The sequence below is a fragment of the Pleurodeles waltl genome, chromosome 2_1 (assembly GCF_031143425.1).
Source record: "Pleurodeles waltl isolate 20211129_DDA chromosome 2_1, aPleWal1.hap1.20221129, whole genome shotgun sequence".
In the NCBI taxonomy this organism is placed as follows: Eukaryota; Metazoa; Chordata; class Amphibia; order Caudata; family Salamandridae; genus Pleurodeles; species Pleurodeles waltl.
The window spans coordinates 30,445,852-30,470,661 of record NC_090438.1 but is presented as its reverse complement, the minus strand read 5'-3'; the positions used below and the strand labels follow the sequence as shown (position 1 = coordinate 30,470,661).

General features: G+C 46.3%; 2 protein-coding genes across 3 annotated transcripts in view; one reads left to right on the top strand and one right to left on the bottom strand.

The window, feature by feature from the left end:
• CCDC127 (coiled-coil domain containing 127) overlaps nt 1-19,143 on the bottom strand; it is a 51,238-nt gene extending 32,095 nt beyond the window's left edge. The window contains exons 1-2 of one of the 2 annotated variants that reach the window (XM_069209169.1): nt 19,055-19,143; nt 3,891-4,021 (exon numbers count right to left, since the gene is read on the bottom strand). In XM_069209169.1, the coding sequence (XP_069065270.1) occupies nt 3,891-4,011 (121 nt within the window). In that variant the 5' untranslated portion in view covers nt 4,012-4,021; nt 19,055-19,143. Of the gene's footprint in view, nt 1-3,890; nt 4,022-17,186; nt 17,207-19,054 lie in introns of those variants that run through there. The other variant, XM_069209171.1, reaches the window with a different exon arrangement.
• A 105-nt stretch (nt 19,144-19,248) lies between these two features.
• Nucleotides 19,249-24,810, top strand: part of SDHA (succinate dehydrogenase complex flavoprotein subunit A) — a 123,116-nt gene continuing 117,554 nt past the window's right edge. The window contains exon 1 of the mRNA XM_069209154.1: nt 19,249-19,531. Coding sequence (XP_069065255.1) covers nt 19,469-19,531 — 63 coding nt within the window. The 5' untranslated portion in view covers nt 19,249-19,468. The remainder of the gene's footprint in view (nt 19,532-24,810) is intronic.

The window sequence follows — 24,810 nt, the reverse complement described above, 5'->3', positions numbered from 1 at the left end:
CAGGCAAGCCCTGCGACATAGGCCTGAAGCAACTGATTGACAGATCACAGGTGGGATGACACGTAGCCCATGGACAAACGTGCGAACACGAAAAACCCTGATTGATCCCACAGATAGGCAGCATCTGTATAAAGGTCTCAGGATATTGGCTCCCAATAAAGCACATTCCCAAACACCATAAAAGTTAGTGTCAACATGGAGTTAGGAACACTCAGCCAATCAGAACACAACACAAACAACACATAGTTATCACGTGCACCCCATGCCGGACATATGGACATGTTATCTAATGGCCTGCATTATGTCCACGCAAGGTCGAGACCCACCTATGCACTTTATCAGATGGGCAGTTTCACGACTCCATAACTAGGTTCGGATTCCGTTCCCCAAAGAATGCATAGAATTGGTTTTATGACCTTACCAGAATTGTATATAATGGCGCTCTTAATTAACATCTTTTCAGTGTCCTTACTCCTTAATGATGCAAATGCTAAAGGGTGACCTCCAGGACAAATAAACTGCTTTAGGAGCAGACACTCCTGCTCGCCCCCAATACTGTAGATCTGGACAGAGTTTTGACAATCTTCGACACTATCATAGGAGTGTAAAAGAGGCCTGTGGCACAGAAATTGCACACCGTACGTAAGGAAGGAGTGTAGGGTGGCTACCTTTGTGAAGATTGTGAGAGCCGGAGAAAGGTCAAAGGAAAGTAAGGTAAATTCAAGATCGACAGATAGATAGCCTGGTGAGGTGGGGGGGAATAGGTAATGTTAGGTTACAGGGATATGTTTTAAAGAGGAGAGGTTGTGATCTATGAAATTAACCAATTGCAGAATTGTAAGAGAATTAAAGAAGTCAGGCATGAGTCTGAGAGGAGGCTATACTCTGAAATAAAGGAAATGCAGAGGATGGAAGGTAAGAAAGGACGGTGACTGAGGAAAGAAAGGAGGGGAATCAGTCTACGTCAATTCTTCTTGCAAGGTTTTAGGCGCACAGTGGGAGCAAGGCCTTCTGAGATATCAAGCAACCTGAGGATGCCAGCTTTAGAAATAAACAGCATTACACACAGTGGTCCATATCTGGGGCAGCCAGCTTAAACATATGATTCAGAGTGTACAACATTTAATGATTAACAGCCCTAGCATGTTATGTGCCATGTCTAGGTTGGGTCTTTTAAGAATAGCCTGGAGTATCCCAAACGGTACAGGGTCTGCATTTTTCACAGGAAGAGCTGGCAAAGAAAAAGAAATGGTCTCATTTAAAGATCTTCCCTCACTATTCTGTACTTAAAGGTTTTTTTCACTCATTCACTAAAAATTAGTTACTTGGCACTGGCTGAGAACGTCTTGCTATTGCACAGCCACATTTATACAGTGTTTTGTCACCTAATCCCATCCAAGTGCATGTGTTTCTTTTTGAATGGCACAATTGTAATAAGTGCACTGCTTGACTAAGCGAAGCAGAGTGACAAAGACCTGCGGGATCCATTTTGAAGCCCTCAGGGCCTGTTCCTGTGCACAAGTTGGGGATGGCCATCTTACAAAGCCCGGGAACTTTCTGTATTGCGCCAAACACCCTGAAAACGTGCATGGGATTTTCAGGCACTATCTTGGAAAGGTTCACATCCTACTTCATCAACTGGTGCCACCTAGTGAAAAAGCTCCCACAAGGACACGGACATGACCCATCTCCAGCGGAGCACCCATGGGGCTCCATCCTTTCTCTCACCCTCTTTAGCCTCTACACAGGAATCTCTCTGACCCATTTTCGCACATGGCAGGTCCACAATCAATCGATATGCAGATGATACCTAATTTTATCTAAAAATAGCCTCACCCAATGGCATACGGTATCTCAAATCCTTCCACAAACTCATCTCATCTTAGATGTCATCTAACTTTCTTACGCCAAACTCCACAAAGACTGAATTCCTCCCCTTTGCCAAAAACACCAACCAAGCCCAGATTGACGCTGGGCTAACCAACTTAAACCTAAAAGGCTTCACCGCCCCAGCTGACAGCCCATGAAACATCTCTGGGATTCACCCTGACATAGATCTCTCATTTAAGTAACACATCCCAAGGAAGACTAAGACACCTTCGTTCCAGCTCTCCTTCTTGAAGAAAGTGAAGCTGACTTCAGAACAACTGTACAAGCCTGTTCCCTCTCCCATTGGGATAGAGGGAACACCCTGCTCAGCGGTCTCCTAGATACCGACTTAGCACCCCTGTAAGGTATCCTACATGGAGAGGTATGGATCATCAAGGGCTTGAAGAAATTCAACCACATCACCCACCTCAAATGTTGTAAGACCTAAAGTGTCTCCTCCTTCCAACCTGAATAATCTTCAAGACAAGCAGCATCTCTTATAAAGCCCTCAACAGGACCCCGTTTAACCGACAAACAATCTAGCTAAGTCTGGGGGACAAGGCCAAACCAGAAGCCTGGATAATGGCAGACCAGAGACGGAACACTGCAAGAAGGAAAGAAAAGAGAAGGTAAGCATTGTACTTTCTTTCTTCTAGGATCTTGGACAGTATCCTAATCGAAACCAGATTGGTATCAATTCTCCTACAATTCATAAAAAAGCTGGAGACACACCTTTCCAAGGAGCACTACCATTGATCTAACAGCGTACTGCTGATGGGTCAGAAATAACTGTATTGTCCTTGGAGCCATGCCACCTGTTTAGCACTCCATTGCTATTGAGCTAGGTTCATGATTTTCAAATAGAAACACACACATGGCACATAACAGGGAAACCCTTCTGAAAGAGCAGAAAGACACTGAAGCATATACCTAACTGAGGGGTGGTCAGCTTGGGCTCTGAAGAGATGCCTCCCCATTGAAAATGCTCAACACTTCTGCCTGGAGATCACCAGAGAGGTGGACAGCATTACACACAGTTGCACAAGACTACCCAGGAGAACACAGATCTTCAACAGCTTCAACCATGTGCAGGTTAGTCTTCAGTGTGTGCTGCAAACATATCACAACATATCTGGCATATAAACGTCTTATCACAAGGTTTAAGATAATTCTTACCAATTCCAAATACTGAGCCACAGTGCAAATTGCCTTGGTAGTGAGAAGACCCAGATTATTGGAAAGAAAAATCTTTCTTGTTCCAGAGCCTCACTTTTTGGGCGCTCTGTTTGCAGTCGGTTAAGAAAGGAATTCCACTTTGACCCATTAGAATAACCGAACCCTGTGGAGTGGCGTGAGCAGCGTGGGTGGCACCATGGTGACTTGGTGATTTGGACTCACTAAGGAGAGTGATGTGGAACACTGCTGGCAGTGAGGGAACAGAATAGAGCTCCTCACTGGAACAGTGGATGTCAGTTAACACATGGAACAACTTGTTCCCAACAGTTTTGGTGTCATGGTTAGGTCCCAGAGAACGACTACATCATTCCTCTGCCACGTACTGTCAAAGGACAGAAACAAGCTTTGTTCCTGTGTAGGCCCCAGACTCAGAATGTCTCCAATATTCCACCTTCTATTCTGTCCACTTTCTATTTTGTAAGAATCCGGGTTTTCCAGCAGTAATTTGTCCCATGTCTTTAATGAACATTGGTGTACACACGTATTGTTCTGAACACATTCATGTTTCGTAACTCACTTTTCGTCAGGCACGGTTGGCACTCTGGCGCCCTTGGTACAGTATCTGTGATAAATAAACACCCAAAACTTCCAGAGAGAGATCACAGTAACCTTCATTTTCTCATACACAACCTCTCCCAGCTCCAATCATAATAGCTTTTGTTGAATTATTGACTTGTTCTTCTGGCCAAGTTAAAAGTAGGGGCTCTGGAAGTGGCAGGAACCATTATAAAAGATCCCCCATTTAATACTCCCCTTTGCCAACAACACCAAATACAATAACTTACGAAATGCAGCAAGGCCCAACATTGGCACCAGGAGCGCATAATTCCATTTGTTGCCATCACCTCGGTCATCCCTGGGGTTGGGATCGATGTTCCAATGAGGAGGATCATTTAAATTATTCATGGATCTCCGCCTAGGAGTAAACAGAAGTAATTTGAAAGTACACAGCCACAAACTTACAAAAAGATAATGTTATATCACTTCATGACACAACTTTCCATAGTTTTTGAGAGAAACAACACTCCACACAGCAAACATTATGTCAGATGAACAGCAGCTTTCCTATACAGGTCACCGTGGGGGTGTTGCAGAATCACACACACATCCCACAGATCTAGCCAGGGCTGGTAGCTCAGTGTGCCAATGCACCTGCACCAGGGGTCTACCTCAGATTCGAATCCAAGTGAGGTCCCTCAGCTGTTCATCCTTTCAAGATTAATAACAGGAGTGTTAATGAGTTGGGTAATAAACATCAGTTACTGATCACCAAAATACCCAAGGGGCGAACAAGTGCTTTACAAATACACGTTTTGTTAGGATCACTTTCGACTATACGAGACACAGAATGGTGCGTTACTCTTCCCTTTCCATTCTCTTGACTCTAGTGGATGGTGCAGTAGATGTCCCGGCCTGGGAAATATCAACCTTATGTTCTGCTCCAAGACATGGGTCTCTAATGCTCGGTAGCTGATACCATGCTGACCCACTGCTGCATCTTTCCCCTTTACCAGATACTGTAACAATCTGTGAGGGGAGCTCAGTCCGTAAAACTCCTCCGATGAACTATGTCCTGACCAAACACCGACCCCGTGGATTCTCTAAAACCACCTTTTAATGGACTTGGGACAAGCCCTGGTGTTTCGGGGTGGACTTTTATGGCAGAGGATTTTTACTTTTTTTTTTTTAAAGAAGAAACTCAACCTCTGTCTTTCAAACCCACCAAGCGGTCCAGTTTGCATTTGAATACATAAGTTGAAAGGAACGTGAGAAACATATCATAGCAACTTTGCTTTTTTGCATTGATACCTCTGCCTAATAACAGAGGGTTTCGGAAGCCTAAAGTGGAGGTGCGCATTTCTAGCTAAAAGCTCACAAACACCACCAGATGATGTAATGCTGGCTGGATGGTACTTAAAAATGTACTTCATACCACTATAAATACAACTTTAGTAAGAAGATGCTGGTACCTTAGGGTTTTCTATGCAAACAAACAACTTCAACTTTTGTTTTACTTACCTATTAAAGTGCCTTGAGTGCTAACAGACCTAACTGGACCTTGAAGTTATTACGTATTATTTACTGCGCCATACTGTATCGAAGTCTTCTCCTCGCCTTTGCTATCGCAGAAGACTTCAGTGCTGTCTAATAATTATTCCCTGCCCTGGACCCCCAAGAACAATGTCTCATAAACACTCTCTGCCATTGATTCTGTGGTTCCATCAGATGCTATTCTCAATCGCTCAGTTTTAGGAGTTTCCTGAAGTGCAGCTCTCTGGGTTCTGTCCTCAAGGTTGGCTCAAGATCAGACTTCAGTATCTTCCCCTCATGTAGGGCTGGTGAATGATTTGATATGAGGTATAAACAAGAGCACCTTGGCTTGGATGTAATGGCACAAGATTTGACATAAAGCAAGGAATTTACTTCCAGTACGCTTAATCTACCATACGCAGAATCTGACTCTCCGCAATTAGGAAAGCAAAAATGAAGCATATTTTTTGTAATTCTGAAGTGTGATGTCAAAAGAGATTTTATCCCTGTTCCCCACCTTATCCCTCCTGTTATTTGCCCTCACGATTGATCAAACCAAGTCGGGACTCTTTACTTGGTGAAGCACAAATGATACATATTCACTGAAAACTGATTTCCACACATTATCATTTGCAGGCAATATCGTTTCATCAGTAAAACTTTGCACAAATCTAGTGGGCATTTCAATGGGAAACGTGTTGTCTGTAAACAACACTGCACTTCCACACACTACTCTAGTTACACTAAAAACAAGCACTGGCAAAGCCAATAGGTCTTACCTGCGCAATAGCTACTGGCTTTGCTGATGTCTTTTAGCCACGTTGTTCACCAGTGTAGTTGCTGTTCAGCATGGCTAAAAGTTAGTGGCATAGAGGAGAGAGCGTGGTGTGTCGTAGAGTGGAATAGCGAAGAGTGGGTGTAGGAAGTTGGCTCTGTATATACTATCTCAAAGTGAGAGATAGTGTGCACAGAGTCCAAGGGTTCCCCTTAGAGGTTGATAGTGGCAAAATCTGATAAAACTAATGCTCTATTTGTTGTAGTGTGGTCGAGCAGTAGGCTTATCAGAGGATAGCATTTAAGCATTTGTTGTACACACAAAGACAATAAATGAGAACACACATTCAAAGACTTACTCCAGGCCAATAGGTTTTTATATAGAAAAATATTATTTTCTTAATTTATTTTAGAACCACAAGATTCAGAATTCAAGTAAGTACATAAATTGTAAGGTACTTGGCATAGGTTAATATGGAACTTTGAATTAAAACAGTAATGTACACAGTTTTGGCAAACATGGCAATGAGCTATTTTAAAAGTGGAAAGTGCAAAAATCATCAGTTCCTGGGAGAGGTAAGTAAAGGTTAGTTTTTCAGGTAAGTAAAGCACTTACAAGTTCAGTCTCCGGGGAATAGGCAGCCCACAGTTGGGGGTTCAAGTCAACCCCAAACACCCAGCACCAGCAACACAGGGTCGGTCAGGTGCAGAGGTTAAAGTAGGGCCCAAATAACATAGGCGCCTATGGAGACTAGGCGTGCTCCGGTTCCAGTCTGCTAGCAGGTAAGTACCTGCGTCCTCTGGGAGCACACCAGGGGGGTTTTGTAGAGCACTGGGTGGGTCACAAACAGGCACATAAAATACACCCTCAGCGGCACAGGTGCGGCTGGGTGCAGTGTGTAGTAGGTATTGGGTATTAGGATGAAATCAATGGAGAGACCCGAGGGGGTCACTCTGGCGATGCAGGCAGGGCTCAGGGGGGCTTCTCGGGCCAGCCACCGTCTGGGCAACGATGAGGGCCGCATACTGGTCACTCGTGCACCGGTAGTTGGTTTCTCTCAGGCCTGGGGGCTCCGGGTCCAGTGCTTCTTCAAGGCGTCGGGTTCTTTGTTACCGGGCAGTCGCGGTCAGGGGAAGCCTCTGGATTCTCTCTGCAAGCGTCGCTGTTGCGGTGCAGGGAGGTCGTCTCAGGGTGTCCACGTTGTTGGAGTTGCCTGGGGGTCCTCTCTGCAGTGTTGGTTCTTCAGGACACGAGCTGGGGGCATCGGGTGCAGAGTGTTGGGGACTCACACTTCCGGAGGGAGGCTGGAGTCCCTTTAAAGATGGTTTCTTTGTTGCTGTTCGGACAGAGCCGCTGTCCACAGGAGTTTCGTGGTCCTTTGGTTGCAGGGCAGTCCTCGTAGTCCTCAGAGATCGCTGGTGCTGCTGGATGCGTCGCTGTGCAGGTTCTTTGAGTCTGGAGATAGGCCGGTAGGGCTGGGGCCAAGTCAGTTGTCGTCTCTGCGGAGCTTTCAGGTCAGCAGTCTTTCTTCTTGTTGTAAGTCATCAGGAATCTGCTTTCCTGGGTTCAGGGTCGCCCCTAAATACTCAATTTAGGGGTGTCTTTACGTCTGGGGGCAGTAGCCAATGGCTACTGTCCTTAAGGGTGTCACATCCCTAATCCTATTCGGGGGAATCCTCCAAAGCAAGATGGAGGACTTACTAAGGCAGTGGTCACCTCAGCTCAGGACACCTTAGGGGCTGTCCTGGCTGGAGGATGAATCCTCCTTGTTTTTCTCATTATCTCCTCCGGACGGAGTAGTGAAAGCAACCCTGTGTTTCTTCGGTCCCCCACCCCCTTCCCAGAAAACCACTCTCACCTTCTAACGGGAAGTATGTCTTTCTCTTTTCTCCCTTTTCTCTCCATTTCCCGTTTCTTTCTTCCCTTTCTTTAAGTGTTAATTGAGTTCAATGCAAGTTTCTCCTCTTGGGCTTCTAAATCCAGGGGGGTGGTGGGCTACAAACCTCTCATATCCTCTTCACACCCAGTTTGGATCAGGTACTCTGGGAAGTGCAGGGAGGTGTGGTGGGGAGGGTGGTAGGGGTTGGATAGGGATTTGGTTTATTTATGTTTTCTCTAGTACTGTTTGTACTAGCAGAGACGGATAGACAAGGATACTGGTTCACAGCACCACACACCCTGATCAACACTTAGCAGCACTATACAGACTCCACAGGGGATGGCATAACCTGGACAATTATCTGATTCTTCACTTACAGTACTTACCTGAAACGTCAACGGTCTGGGGAACAAAATTAAGAGAGCGCTGGTCACACAATATCTTAAACAAGTGCAACCAGATGCGATCCTCCTTCAAGAAACATATTTGAGGGGAATACATTGTGTAGTGCTGGGTAGGGGTGCTTATACCACTCTGGCTCATACAGGTTTTACCTTAGGATTCTGGGAGGGGCAATTCTAGCAAAGAGAAACCCCCTCTTTTGAGTATTCAAAATCTGGACTGATCCAGCGGGAAATATGAGGAAGTACAAGGGTTACGGGGACTACTGAAATGACACTGATAAGTATTTATGCTCCACTCAACTGCAAACACCGTCACTGGACAAGATCACGGATATCCTTCTGGAATACACCTCAGCGCTCCACATGGTGGGGGGTGACTTTAACAACATTGTGGATGCGACTCAGGTCCGTTCAGGTCCCCAATTGGCACCTCATGAGACTACTGCACTTGCACAATTCATGGACTCCATGGGTGTGAAAGACACAGAGTGCCCTACATCCCTCGGTCAGGGCATATTCCTACTTCTGTCGCCCATAGGGTCTACTCCTGACTTGATTAAGTCCTCGTCCAAGGGGTGAAGTGGGTTAGATTACCCAGTCCGAATATCTGGCGTGGGCATTATCGGTCCATTTCCCTTCCTTGTCCGCCTGAGTAGATTCAGAGACGGGAGCGCTATTGAGTGGAGAATGAACGCATGAGATCTAAAAGATCACGCAGTGACTATGGGCCTACGGGTATACTCCAAATTGTACTCTACTGAAAACGAGCACCCAGACTCCTCTAAGATAACAGTTTGGAGACATTTAAGTCAGTGGTTCAAGACCGAGCACAAAACCTCATTGCTTAAAAGAAAAAAGACAGGAACAAGCGGAACTTGAGGATCTGGAACACCAGATCTGGCAGCTTGAAGGGAACCCAACCTGGCAATAGATCCCTTGCTTTCACGGCAGCTAACAACCCAAGAGACAGAATATAGGGATTTAGCGCAAGAGAAAGCAAAGCAGCAGATGATGGTGCCCCCACACCACCTGTATGAAACGGGCGACAAGGCAGGCAAACTCCTGGCTTGGCTAGGAAGCAGGTAACAAGAAGCCCAGTGGGTACACAGCATATTTGGAGGGAAACAATTGCAACACCGACGCCCGGATTGTCCACATATTTGTCCGGTACTATGCAGAGCTTTACACAGCGAAACCACTGTGTGATTCCTCCGGGATTGCAACCTATCTGACCAGAATCCGCACCCCCACCTTGGGAGAGGAATAGAGGGAGGCTCTGCAAAAAGAGCTCATGCTGTCTGAAGTCCTCACAGCCATCGCTAAACTGAATTCAGGGTAAAAGCCAGGCTCAAACGGAATCCCGGCTGAATTTTTCAAGAGCTACGCAAACCTGCTGGGCCAACACCTATTAGCCTTATTCCGGGAGGTGAAGGAAAAAGGGGGAACTTCTTCCTGACCTCCAGAGCGCCACTATCATAGTAATCCCCAATGAAGGGAAACCTAGAGACTGGTGTGAATCCTATCACCCGATCTCACTTCTAACTAAATCTTGTCCACACGTCACATGCAGGTCATCTCTCCGCTAATACACTGTGACCAATCGGAATTTATGCCAGGCAGATCCACTCAACACAATCTGAGATGTACTCACAACTGGCTGACGACGGCCAAAACTCAGCAGGCTCCACATGTCTTTGTATCTTTAGATATGGAAAAGGAATTTAGCGCTGTTCACTGGAACTTTAAAAACAGACATTGTTAAAATTTGGATTCGGACCTCACTTCCGGGAAAGGGTAGCAGTACTTTACCATAAACCAACGTCGCCAGTTCAGGTGAATGTCACGATCTCCAATGAATGAGCTATAGGTAGAGGAACTAGACAGGGCTGCCCTTTATCCCCCATGTTATTTGCCCTCACGATTGAGTCTCTAACGTGTGAGATACAGCCCCACCTGGATATCGAAGGTTTCTGTCACCCATGGACAAGATGGAGGAGAAGCTCTCTCTATACGCAGGTGATGTTCTTCTATACATCACAACACCGGCGACCACCATCCCGGCCCTGTTTCAAGTGGTGGGGAATTAGGGGGCCAATTTAGGTTACCAAATTAACTGGAGCGGATCAATACTATATACTCCGCAAGGTACCATGGACACCCATGACCTGCCCCGGGGTCTCTGCGTGGCATTGGACGGGTATACCCATTTGGGCATCTTTATGACTACCCAGAGGGTGCTGTGTGCCACTTGAAACCTCAGACAGGCGCTGAGCAATTTTCAGGCCGATGTAGATAGGTGGAGGGGACTTCCCCTTACACTGATGGAACGTGCTGCTGTTTTTAAAATGATCACGCTCTCTAAGTTACACTATGTCCTCCAAAACACCTACTACCCTATCTCTCCCTAAGATTAACGTGGCCCTGTGGACCTTACTTTGGAACGGAGGCCACCAGAGGATGTCACTCCAAATGCTACAGCGCCCCCAATATAAAGGCAGACTAGCGCTCTTCGATATAGAGGATTACTACTGGGCAGCCCACCTGACCAATATTAATGTCTGGATCTATGTCCCACGAGATCACCTTACATTGTGACTGGAACGCGCGGCTCTGTTAACACAATCAGTACTTCATTATTTATATGGCGGAAAAGGCTCCCACAGTCTAGCATCGGCGGCACAGGTGGCTCCCTAGCAGTCAGGTTCACTGACTGCTAGGGATCGGGTGACAAAGACACTGGTCTGGGTTCACACAATTACAAGGGAGACCCCTTTATGGACAGGGATGTGGTTGAAGGAAATCGCAAAACTCTAGTGTTTGAAGTCTTGGGACACTATAGGCAATTCGATTTCCTTGATGGGGAGACGATATGTCCTTTTTCACTTCCCAGACGACCTATGATCTTCATCCGTCCCAATATCATACGTATGCACAGCTCCAAAACACATGTTGAACAGAGGGAGTACATGAGATGGAAATCCCAGAATATGTCCCGCTGGAGGGTTGCCTACTAATGGAGGAATTGGGTGGTAAGGCAATATCCCAGATGCGGAGCACCATTAACAACAATATGCCGGACTCTCTATTCGGGTTGCGACAGAGATGGGAACGCAATCTGGGTGAGCTGGAGGACACTGACTTGGAGGCTGCCCTGATGCATCTTCCTGATGTTGCTATTAAGGCTTGACTCCACCTCATACAATTCAACATCCTTCATAGGGTTTATGTTGATCGTAGCAGACTCTTCAAGGTGGGCAAAGTTTCTTACCCAAACTGTCTTCGCTGCACCACAGCTGTAGGATCCTTCCTACACAGACACACCATGGGAATGTCCCCACACATGGACCTACTGGACCAGAATCATACAGGAGCTCTCCCGACTACTAGAGGTCCTGATTCCGCTTGATGCTAAATTTGTCCTTTTAGGCATCCCAAAAGATGTTGACCTCCCCCAATACAAACTCCCCTTTAGCGCACTGGGGCGGGTGGTCGTCAAAAGGGCAACTGGGGTGCACATGAGGCTTCCTCTATAGCTAAGTGGAGAAACGGAAAGGGCGTTAGCGGCTGAAAAGGTGACTTGTACGAGTAGGGGGTGTCCCTGTAAATTTTACAAGGTCTGGGGCTGGTGGAGGGCCTTTGACGGGCTGGAATCCACTGAGGCTGATTCAGGATTGCCAGCTGACAATACGCATGGGTGAGTTTCGGGGAGCGAGGAAACATAGTGCATGGCTGTCACTGCACTGTCCTGCACATGTTTGTTGTTTTACTGCCCAGACATTAGGCGCATGAATGAAAGGCCTCCTGTGTGTGCTGCGTCATTTGTGCTGCAGTATCCGAAAGGTGCTGGCATTGGTGCCTATTGCGCTGGACTGTCCTACTGTGAATGTTTTGTTGAAAATAAAAATAACAAGCATTTACAATGCAACGGGTCTCGCATTATGTCGAGTTAGAGCTATTAGCGTTGTAAACTCCTAACCAGACTTTCCTTGCCACATTAAATGGGGTGAAAAAACAAGCGCTGCGAGATAAAGAGAAAAAGTAGTCTAGAAACAATACGGAAAACATGGAGCCTCGTATGTTTCCAGTAGTTTACCAGTGCTCTCGAGGAGGGCTAAATACTGGAAAAGGCATGATGTATGCATGCCTTTAACGAATGAAAACAAGCGGATTTTAAAAGGCAAGCCACGAACCAATGAAAGTGACTGACATAACATGGGTGTGGTTAAAATCCCCCTTAAAGAGAGATTAGAAGAGGGGTGCATCGCTTTGCGGCCGCCCCTAAAATGCCGGGTAGAGTGCGTTTGTGTAGAGTAGCATGGAGCGGAGTGGCCTAGATAGGAGGAGTGTAGAGTGGGGAAGAGTGGTGTAGAGTGGTGCAGAGCAGTGATGTGGAGTGGAATGGTGCAGAGTAGAGTGGAGTGTCGTACAGTATTCATAGTTCTGCCATTACAGAAACACACTTTCAATTGAGATAACCATTAAAATTGCACAGACCTACAGCTTTCCTAATAAAAATATACAATGCATAGAGGAAAATTTATGGAAATTGCATCACCTAGTGTAATGATTTGTTTTGATCATATTAAAGTAATTTGTTCCAATACACTTGAGAAATAAAAAATGTGCTCAATTTGTGCGTTCATAATTCTGATATATTCTAAAATACTTACAGAATTCATGTAAATGTTGTCGTTCTAGAAAAACACTCTTTCCTACCCTCAACATTAAGCAAGATTGTTAATAAATCCTCTCACTTTGCAGTCAGAGAAAGAAAAGTAAACAATTGCCTTTGGAAGAGAGCGCCTGACATTTGAAAACAGTCGTTGAATGCGCAGCAAATGTGTTGAGATAAGAACAAGATTTAAAGGCCTGCTAAAAGAAAGCAGGTTTGTGGAAGAATACAGAAAACACATTTTAGGAAACAGGAGGGACGACCTGAACCTGGAGAGCCTAAAGTAAATAACGCCAGCAAATGGAAAGCCAGAAAGTGTGAGTTACAAACCACAAAGCCAATAGTAATCAAAAAGCACAATGCATTACTAGGTCACCTTTCTGAAAGTCTCCAAGATGTCTTTAGCAAACCTGTGATTTAAAAAATGGCCTACCTCATTGTCCATTAAAGCTAGGAGGTTCATGAACGTTTGTCATTCTAAAAGCTGGGCCGTGGTTATAAATAGCTTGGGAAGAACTGTTTTAAAGGTGTACAGAAGCCATGTACAATTTGAGCCTGTTTGGGGCACCACTGGAGGCAAGGATTTTCTATATCCATACTACAACAGTTTGCATTTTTAGTCTTGTTTGGTGATTTGGAGCTGTGTTAGCAGTTAGTATTTGAGGTCTTGATAGCTGGATGTTTATGAAGAGGTGAAAATAGAAGGAAGGAACAGGGGAAACACAAAGCTCTTGCTTTCAGGTAAGCTGATCCATTACGGGAGGGGGTATGGATGGGGAAGGCAGGGAGGAATCAATGAAGATACACTTACAGATAAAGGCCATGCATGTTTTGCTGGCCTCTCCGGCGGGGGTTCCCAATGCTCTTTAAGAGGTACCGGTGAGATGCAATGTCATGGTATGTGTAACACCAAAAGAAGGTAGAGAGCTTTATGACAACATGTATCAGAGAGAGCACGTGTATCGCTCACTGGAGGGCATACAAGTTTCTTAACATTTTGATTAAGGTCAGGGCGGTGTGTGCTTTGCAGAGGACATACGCCTGGGGGAGACTGCATGAGTTGCAGGGTTATTAGTGTTCTGTTTTGGAGTTCACTCCATGCACATTTTGAGGAACTTGGCAGTTTTGGTGGTGATTCTATGGCAGGACTGGAGGCTCAGATTATGCTTTCTCTCTCTTTACTACTCCAAAACTGCAGCCAATAAGAAAACAGAAAAACATATAATAAAACTACACGTCCCAAGAGGCTTTGGACCACACCCCATACATAGTCCACCAATCACATGCAGTCCACATATACAAAACAGAGACACCATCTTGATCGCCTCTTTCTTTGCTGCTCCGCAGTCAAGATAAGTGCCTCACTGTTTTGCATACTACAAACAATTGTTTTGATGTGTTTGCTATGTGTTGTTAATGTTAACGCTATTGCTATCTGCACGTTAGGTTGAACTTGTATTTCACTTGCAGAATTTATTAATGGCTCTGCGCTCCTTCCGGTTTTAGTCGCGACCGCTTAGCCACTCATGTGCTCACCCCTTTTGTTCCAGGCACAGGTTGCGCCTCTCCCCATTTCTTTCCTTTTCTTGTTTTTTCCCCCCTTTTGGCCTTCTCAGCCTCGAGCCGTCTTGTCCCTTCACTGTGCTTAAGGTCGCTAGGGCAGCACACCCACCTGGGAGCATGCGTGTGCAAAAAGCTCAATTGGACTATTTGCACGTATCCTCCTGCAAGTTTGCCGATGCGCTTTCCTCAAACTTGGTATACTATGGAGACTCAGCGCTTGGATGGTGATGCCTTGCTCGGGCTGCAACAACTTGGGCTGAACATCTTGGGCACTTAATAATAATTCTGCTTTTATTTGGTCAAAATTTCTTGTTCCCCTTGAATTTACCTCTGCTACCCTCTGGGGATCTTCAGAGTCTGTTAATATCTGGCTCACAGCTATCCTTTCCTCAGGATGTCTGACTACAAGTCACTGGATCAAGAATGTGAGGCCTACAGGCCTGAAGAAAATGAAGGCTAATTTATGGATGATGGCCTAGTAGAAGTGATCGATCACTCGGTCCAACGCTCCTTAGATAAGGCACTTTATTCAGTACTTCATCCTGTCACTAAGTGCCTTGACAAATATTTCTGGCAGTCCTTCTGCCCCCTCTCCCGCCCCCACCGCCCTCTGGCCTTCTAAGCCCCTCCCCGCCTCAGACCCTGCTTCCCAGTGGCCCCATTCTGACGCCATTTCTAAATTGTCGCATGGAATTCTTGGGGAACATACGTATAGTGCCAAATAGCAACCGGGTTCCAAAACACATGACTCTTCCGCAGATTCAGATTCCCCTTCCTCCCTCTTCTCTGATAATAGCAGACCCCCACCTTCCAAAAACAAACATTTTTCTAGTCACTGTTCATGTTCTTCCCACTATTTAACCCCAAATCCCTTTGATATCTGATGATATTGTCCACCCCAGGTCATCTAATTGGATCCTGGTTCCCGCAATGGTGAAGGATATGCAAACTCCCTCAGTAAGAGCTTTGAGAAGGAAGCACTCTCTAGACTTAAGGTTAATTGTCCCAGACCAGTTCTCCCTCATAAGATGGAACAAATACCCGATACTGATCCGAGTATGCTCACAGTTTTGAACAAATATGCCTGTGATCCCAAAAAAGTCATTGATAGGGCCCTCAGGGAGTGCCAATATAAATTACTAGATGTGTTTGGGCCCCTGGCAAAAATCTTAGAGTTGGCCCTCAATGTCAAAGAAACCAGCACCCCCATCCTAGCATCTTAGTGGGGTGGGCCCAAAGAGCAGCTTGCTTACTTGGCAATGCCAACTGTGCCGTAGGATCAGAGAGGAGAAATTCAGTGATCACGAGGACTGACCCCAACCTGGTTTAATTGGCCACTTCTGAAGCTGGCCCGCTTGCGGAAAGGGTAGCTTTTAGGAGGCAGGTTAGTCAAGGACTTTGGCAAGTTTGTCATCACCTTCACTTCCCTGGATAAAGCCCAAACATCTCTAAAGAAAGTGCTCAACCCCCTTTTTGGACAGGCCACCAGTGGAGGAGGACAATCGGTCAGCCGCCCCGCCCCTCAACAAGGTTTTGGTCTTCGTCCCCGAGGAAACTGTCAGGACAGCTCACAAGCCAGCTTCTTCCCCTCCAGATCTAGGGGTTTCCAGAGCCGCTACAATAAAAGGTGTTAACCGAGGTGGCCATGCCTTCAACTTCCAGTCTGCAGGCAATTTCTTTCCCTTTTTTCTGGCATTCCTTTGGGGGGCAGACTGCCATTTTGTTCACAACCGGGCCAAAATGGTTTTAAATTCTTGGGTTTTAGACACTGTTCAAGGTTATCACATAGAACTTTCCCAGTCCTGCCCTCTCCTACTTCCCCCTCCTTTTTTCCCTACAAGACATGACTGGGTTTTCAAGTCGACTCGAACTTGAAGATGAAATCCATCAAACATGAGTCGAAGACGGCGCTGTGCAAACAGAGGGCATCTTTGAGATCCCTAGCTCAGATTGTGGGCCAGTTGTCTTCTTCTATTCAAGTGATTTTCCGGGCATGTTACATTACAGGGCACTGTAGAGATTGAAAATTCACAACCTCCAACGATTGCCAAGTCTCCCTCTTTCCCGAACATGCGGAACTCAACCGGTGGTTGCAGAACATGGAAGCATTTAATGGTAGAGCCATTTTTGGGGCAGTCCGTAAATAGTCATTGAATCCGGCGCCAGCGGTTGCAGTAGGGCGCAAAGTGTGGGTACTTTTCTACCGGAGGTCAGTGATCTTCAGAAGAACTCAGCCTGCACATAAATTGCTTAGAACTTCTTGTGGAATCCTTTACGATCAAATCTCTTTTCCCCAAGAAAAGCAATTGCTACATCCTCCTTCGGTGAACAATGTAGCCGCTGTCCAGTATATCAACAAAATGGGAGGCACTAGATCTCGCCTTCTGGTGGACATCGCCAGGGAAGATCATAGTGGTGTCTGAATATCTCCCAGGCAAGGACAATATTGTGGAAGATTAGAAAGCCAGGTTTCTGGTGGACCACAGTGACTGGAAACTCCATCCTTCTGGTTGATTGTTGGATCTCTAGGCCCTTGTCACTTGGACCTCTTAGCATCCAGACTAAACTGTCAGCTGAAGGACTTCTACAGCTGGAGGTTGGATCCAGCTGCAGGACAGGTCAACCCATGTCTTCCACCCTTCATGATGACTCCCAGAGTTGCAGCTCAGGTCCAACAGAAACCTGGTCTTGCTGACTCCTGTCTAGAAGAGCCAGTCTTGGTTCCCGGCCCTTCTTGAGGTCTCTATATCTCCTCACCTTCTTCTTCAGATATTCCTAGCTCTTCTGTCAGACCCGGTGGGCTTGTTGCATCCCCTTGTACTTCAAGGCCAGTTGGGTCTCATGGCCTCGGAAATATCGAAAGACACAGACAAATCAAAGGCATTTCAGCGTAAGCTACTGATTTTATATGACAAGCTTGGGCTACATCCACCCACAAGCGATATTCTCCTGCATGGAAGAAGTGGGTGGGTTGGTACCTTCAAAGGGATGTGGAGCCTGTGGGCTCAGATCTCAAAGATATTCTAAATTTTCTTTCTGACTGTGCTTCTTCTGGATTATGTTACAAATTGGCCAACGAATTGAGATCTTTCGTGCAGACAGCTATCAGCTAAGGTAACCCTCCCTCTATGTTTGATTTCCCGCAGATTGGTTTCTGATGTTAAAACTCTTGACTTAGCAGGTAGAGTATTTACTCCATCTGGAGTGTCCTTTACTATCTCAAGACGTAAAAAAACTGCATCACGTTCGGTCACCTATCCAGGTTTTCCTCATAATCAGAAGTTATGTGCTGTTAAATGTCTCAAAGCCTATGAGGAATGTACAAGGGACCTGCATAGTGTCTCATCAGGTGAATTACTCATTTCTTTACAGAAAACTTTCCGCCCGGTCTCATCTGAAACATTGGCCAGATGGGTTAAATGGTTACTTGGGAAAGCTGAGATTGTTATTTTTCTATCTGGTCTACATTCTGTGTGTAGAGCCATGGCTTCTAAAGTCTTAGCTTCAGGCTCCCGTTTAGAATATATTATGGCTGCGGCGGATTGGTCTTCTGATTCCACCTTTAAGGTGTACCATAAACCAATTGTGGATGTGGATACAGGGAGGTGGATCAACTTTAAACTAGCATAATCAGAAGCCTCTGTTCCTGACATAGAATATAAGGATTTGTAGCTCACGTGTCAAGAATTTTACATTCTATTAAGGACATGGAGATGGGAATTATCCCACCTCTAAGAACTATATAATTAAAAAGGCCTTATATGTAATTTCATATTCTGTTATGAATGTTTCAAAATGTTGCATTACTAATGTTATCTTATGGAAATTACCCACCCAAGGCTTTCGTTATTATTTGCTATTGAGTATTTTTATCAACATTCTTTAAAAGCTTATACTAAATCTTTGTGAAGCTGTTGGCCGATGAGGTTGTTCAGGACTCTAGGGGAGGTTTCTTCGGCAGAGAAGTGGGGACCTGCCATCCCATTGGACTTGTTGGTGTTTTAGAGTTGTCTTGTTGGACTTTATTCAGGTTTGAAAAGAAAGAGGAAGCACTATTGTGGCAGCTACATATATAGAAAGCTAGAGACCATGTGATTGGTGGAGACAGTGGGCTAGGGGCTCGTGTGTGATATAGTTTAATACGATGTTTTTGAGTGTTGTATATGTCTCAGTAAAGAAAGAGAAGCATAATCTGCGTCTCTGTGCCCTCAAGAGAATCTAGTATTCTTGACGCATGAGCTAGAAAATGTTTATTTGGTGGGTAAGGGGCGTGATTGAAAGCACGGTGGGAAGAGTAGTTTTGTTATAAATGCTTGGGCTGTTTTTGAGCAGTAAAGCGAGAGTAAGCGTACTCATCGCCTCAGAGCTGCGGGGCCTCCTCTGTGCACGAGGAGTGTGAAGTGACCTGGAGGGAGAGCCGCAGTGCGATGAGCAGAGGCCACGCCTGGGAGCCATCCAGGCTGATGTGGGGTGGGAAGGGCCCATGGACAGGCTGCGGCCTGCTTCTGGAAGAGTCCGGGTATATGAGGAGGGACTGCCCCCTGGGGGGAAGGAGGGCTCCGTGATGATGGTGCGCGCTGCCTAATAGCGTGAACGCCCCGGGCTCCCGGCTCAGCGCCCCTTACCTCTCGGTGCCTAGAGGCCGGATCCCGGAAGTGCAGCCAGCCTCGGAGGCAGTGGCGCTCTAGCCTCACACCCGCCTCGTTAGCCTCTACGGTGAGACGCTCTGGCATCCTCCAAACTCTATCGTGCGAGCCTCCGAAAAGGAAGAACTACGCAAGCGCACCATTCTGCTACTACTCCCGTGCGCATGTGCTGCACCGGACGCCTGAATGCATCAGCCAGCGCTCTAGCCTGCGCGTCGCTGGAATGAAGTGTACGCAGTGGCAGCGCCGTGCGAGTGACGTCCTATGCGGCTTGGGCTCTGTTTACCTTTACCACGGGGCGCGCATGCGCCTGTCGGCGCAGGTGACGTACGCATGCGCACTGGCGAGGTGGTTGTGTAACTGCAGTCCGGACACGGCCCCCGACCTTGGACCATGGCTGCCCTCTGCACCGCGTCCCGAGCCCTCCGGCGCCGGCTGAGCGGGGCGAGCAGCCCGGTGAGTAACCCCTGAGGTGGGAGGCCCGGGCGGGGGCAGCGGGGTGCACGCGGGGAGGAGGCAGGTGGAGCCGCAGAGCGCCCCAGCCTTGAGCCTGGAGGCTGCACCCGGGGCCCGGAGCAGGGACCGGGCTCCAGCCGAGGGGGCGTCCTCTAGAGCCAGAGGGCCGAGGAGGCTGGGCAGGAGCGATGCAGGTGCGATGTCCGAGATATATCCAGAAAGATCCACAAATGCCCAGAGAGCGAGATGTGTCCTGCACTGTCTCAGCGCACTGTGGCTGGCGGCGGCACCACCGGCACTAAGGGGCGCACTCCCACCCTGTCCCAGCGCTTATTTAACTGCTCAACAGTCCATGTACACAGCAATGCCTGTCAGTCAGTCAGTGAGCCGCTACTGGGCTTCAGTGCCAGTCCTTATCCTGTCCCCCTGTTTCTTTCCCTTGTTTTGTCTCTACATTAACTATCTTTTACCCTCATTCTCTCATTCATGTACTCACACTGGCTCCTTTAATCTCCTTCATTTGAGCTTTTTAACTGGTAGCAAAATGGACATTGTGTGCTTACCAAGAGCATACAGGGCTTGGACCCTGCCCATTGCTTAGCAATGCATGGCTTTGTTGTCACTCTTGTTTGCCTACTTATTTTTGTGACCTTGCTCATCAATCTTGTGTTTATCCCTCCCATGAAGTATAGTGTCTTTTGATCTGATGGTTTCTGTGCTTCCACTGCTTGCTTTCCAAGCACTTGTTTTTCCTTTTTGATAACTCCCTTCACAAGTATGCATGTGTTTTCCAGCTCCCTCCCTCATGTACCTCTCTCCCTCTGTACTCCGGGTTGATCACTATTGCATGTATGCTTCTCCCTATCTAATCGAAGTTGCCCACACGCTTGTGCTCTCCTCGTTGCTTTCTTGCATGTGTACTTGTCCCTTGCCCTGCTCCACATTGCTCTCTCGCCTGCTGCTTCTCCTTCCCGGCCATTTCTGTTGCCCATTGATTCTGCTCTTTAGCTCATCCATGTTGTTTCTCACACACACACCCTCCTTTTTGGCCCCTCATGCCCTCTGTGGCCCTCTTCACCTTCAGGCCTCGAGCAATCTACTCGCCCACTCGCTATGGCAAGTCAAATTTTACCAGAACAAGCTATTTTTAGAGCCTACTGGCTTGAGATGACAAAGAACAGGTGTTCTGTTCATTCAGAAAGCAAATGAGCAATAAATATGCCTTTAAATCTTGTTTTTATTTGGTCATATTTGCCGTGTTAAAAGACAGAGGACAAATGTCAGCCTATGTTTTACGACAAATTGCTGCTTATTTTATCCTGATTACTTTTGTTTCTTTGACTGCAGAGTTGGAGGATTTTGTAAAGAGAACTGTCTGACAATACTGCTGGGCACACAACTATTAAATAGCATTTAAATTAACTGTACAAATATTTAAAAATATATTTCAGTAGTTGCAATTTTTTTTTTTTGTTGTAATTCTGAAGTGCGATTGAAATAAAGATAGTTGGATCAAAACAAGTTATAATATTTTACTTGGTGATATGCAGATGCAAATATTTGCTGGAACCTGATTTCCGCACATTACAGTTTGGATGCTATATAGTTTTATCAGTAAGGCTGCATGTTAGTGGGAAGGTTTATGGCCATTTTAATGGAAAATGTTTGTCTGTAAATGACAGTGGGCTAACAACTTACTCTAGTAATATTTTTTTTAAGTGAAAGTTCTTAAATAAGTACTGAGAAATATTCCTGCCTGTTGAGAATTCTCTTAGCGAACTGAGAGGGAAGTCAAGACTCATGTGTATCCTATATGTGGTCTAGATTTTTACTATAGATGAAGCAAAAGTTTAGTCTATTAAATCGAGAGTTTTTTTTTAATGCCAGACCTACTGAACTCACATATTTAAAGGTGCTCTCATGTATGATAATGAAAAAAAACTGAATTAAAATATTTGCCTAGGATAACACAAATTGGGGCAAGTTTTTGGGTCAAGCCCTTTACACTTAGGTCTGTTGTATTATTCACATTACTAGACCTGCAGGTCTGGTAATGTTTCTCTGATTTTTCGAGGCATGCACCCATGCTTAAAAAAACAAAAACATTTTCATGCATGTTTTTCTTTTTCTTTGCAAAACTAACTCGGATTAGAAAATACAATGGAAAAGAAGCCACTATGTCATTCGCAGACATATGCATGCCTGGTGTGTCTACCTTGAAAATGACGTGATAAGCCACATTCCAGGCTTTGTTTTTCTTATGTAGCAAGGCTGCTTAGCATTGGGGATGCTGTGCCGCTTGGCTAGATCCCTGTTGGGTTTGTTATGCTTTTATCATTTTAAGATGAGCCACTGGTGACATCAAGCTGTGTAAAAATGTCCAATGCAGAAATTACTAGCTAAATCTGTCAAGCTCTGACTTTTAACTTCTATAACCTCTTTGGAACTCGCTGTCTCACTCGCACTCGTACTTTATAATAAACTTCTCACTCTGACATGAGCAGAGATACAATTTTAACAGTGGCTGGAAGAAGTACTGTAAGGATATGCCACAGGAGCTTGACTTTCTGTTGGGGTTTAAACTGTGTGCAGCATATTCAAATACTGTTTTGTGTGCTGTTAGTATTTATGATTTGCCCATTTATACCCCATCAACAGTACTCATTTTTACCTGGGTGGTCATGTCAGTCTGTCTCAGCCAAGCAGACTCTGAGCATGTAACTCGCAAGCTAAACGCAGATTTCTGTTCCATGTGCACTGCCTCTGAGCTATGTAGCACGTTGGATGGTTTGTAGAATAACAAATTAAGTAAATATTCCAAGAAATAGTGTACGGAGCTGGGTTCTGTTTGCAGTACCCCCCACTTTTGCCTGTTGTTTTTAGAAGCAACTTCGACTAAAGTGCACTGGGTTCCTGCTAACCAGTTTGCCAGTGTTCCTTCCCTAAAACAACTCTCCTGATCACTTGATCCCCAAGTGGCCTGGCCCTTCAGCCCCCATAAGTCCCTAGAAAATGGTACCCATGGTACCTAGGGCAATGGTACTACAGAGGGCTCCTCAGAGCTGCAGCACAACTTATGCACCTCTGAGGGACCTAGCACCAACCTTATGCAGACTGCCATTGCAGGCTGCATGACAAGGTGCTCCCAAAATTGAAAACACAACATGGCAAACAGCCTGTGTACCATGTCCCCTAGCACTGCATGCAATATATGTAAGGCATCCCCTAGCAGGCCTTGCAGCCCTAAGGCATGGTGCATTATATTACATGTGTGGGCATAGCTGCATGAGCAGCTATGCCCCTGCTATGTCTTTGTCAATTCTCAGACATAGTAAGTGTACAGGGAAGCCATTTTAAATGCATGTGCTGGACACTAATCATTATGAGTTCCCCAGCTACATAATGGCTTCTCTGAATCCTGGGATGTTTAGTATCAAATATCTCAGAATAACAAACCCTCACTGACCCCATTGATGTTTTTTTTTTAAATAAATGCGCACAGAGGGCACATTAGAGGTGCCCTCCTGAAAACCTACCAACTACTAGTGTACTGACTGTTCCTGGCCAGTCTAGCCACCACAGAATTGTTTCTGCCCCCTTCCCAACCCCTCCTGCTCCCTCCCCCTTCCCCACAAACGGTGAGATCCAGCGCTCTCGAGGCCTGAGACAAAAGCCTTCACTGAGCGGAGGTGTGACCCCCCCCCCCCCCCCCCAGCAGGATGGACATTTCAGGGCAGTAAGCTTCAAAGGCCTAGCTGCCTTTGTAATGCAACCCAGGTCTCTCCAGATAGCGAAGATGACTAGCTCACCTGTCCTGTCCCCACTTTTGGTTGCAGCACAAGCAATAAAATTAGTTAAATTAGGAGTGCTCACTTTGTGCCAGTCCCACCCCTAGGGTGGACAAGTTGAAGTGGACACTACTTTTTAAATTCCTCCATCTTGTTCGGAAGGAATTAGGCTGCTCGGGTTAGGGTTATGCCCACTTCACAGCCGAAGTAGGGATAATAAGGGTGTAGTCACCCTAAAGGTGGTCAGCCCACTGGCTACTGCCTGGCACTCCCTGTAAAATTGAGTATTTAGGTGACCCTCCCCCCCCCCCCCCCTTGCGAACCCTAGAACTCAGGTTCCTGACTACCTAAGAAGAGCTGGACACTGCAAAGCCTCACCAGCAGAGAAGACTACAGACACCAACTGACTTGGCCCCAGCCCTACCGGCCTGTCTGCAGTCCTCCACGATTCTGTGCCAAAAGATGGCCTGTCCTGCAGCCTCCAAAGCTTTGAAAGGACTGCCTTTGACAAAGATCAACAGCGGACCTGTTCAAGAAGAAACCAACTTTTAAAAGAAAATAACTCTGCCCTGAGGAACCGCAAAACCTCCTCCGAACCCACCTCTACACTCGTCGCCCAAGTCCTAGTGGTCCTGTGAAGGTTCCCCATCAATTCTAAGTCCACCGTGGGCTGACCCCTGCTGGACTCTGCCTCAAAGCCTACAGCCTTAAACCGAAGACTCACTCTAACCGCCATCTGCCTGGTAAGCTGTTCCTGACGGCAAAGGACACCTCTGCACCCAGAGCCCCTTGGCCTTTGTGAGCTGGCCCATCAGTGTCCCTATGTCTTCTAGCAACAGAACTTACCTGGGCAGCTCTGGGTTTTCTTCCTTAAGTCTCCTGCCCGGAGTCTGCAGCCTTTTTCCAAAACTGATCTCCCCTGTTGATTTGCATTGGGCACCCAACGCTGCGTTTGCATTCTGCACCCTGCCGCCCCTTTGCTTCTGAGGGTGTAAGTTTGGTGCTGCCTTGTGATCCCATCCCGTGCTTACCACAACCCCAGGAGATCGACCCAGGACACCGCTTTACTCACCTGTGAGCAGCGCATCTTCATTCACCCCCAGTCTTCATTGGTTAACATTGGGCACCAACTCTGAATTCGACCTCCGCACTGGCTGCCCCTGTGCCGCTGTGGGTGCACTCTTGGTACTGATTTGAACCTTGCCTGGTGTTGACCTAAAACCCCGAACACTGGATTTGTAAGTTGTGTACTTACCTGCAAACTGCATTTTTGTTTTCCTCCCATACGTTAACATTGCTGAACTGAAAAATTGTACTGTTGATTTTTTTTTTTTTGAAACTGCAAAGTATTTATGCTTAAAAATCAACTTACCTGAATATGAAGTTCTTGGATTTCAAAAAAATATATAAAAATAATGTATTTTTCTAAATTGGCCTCGGATTTATTCTTTGGGTGTGTGTCTCATTTATTGCCTCTGTGAGAAGAACAAA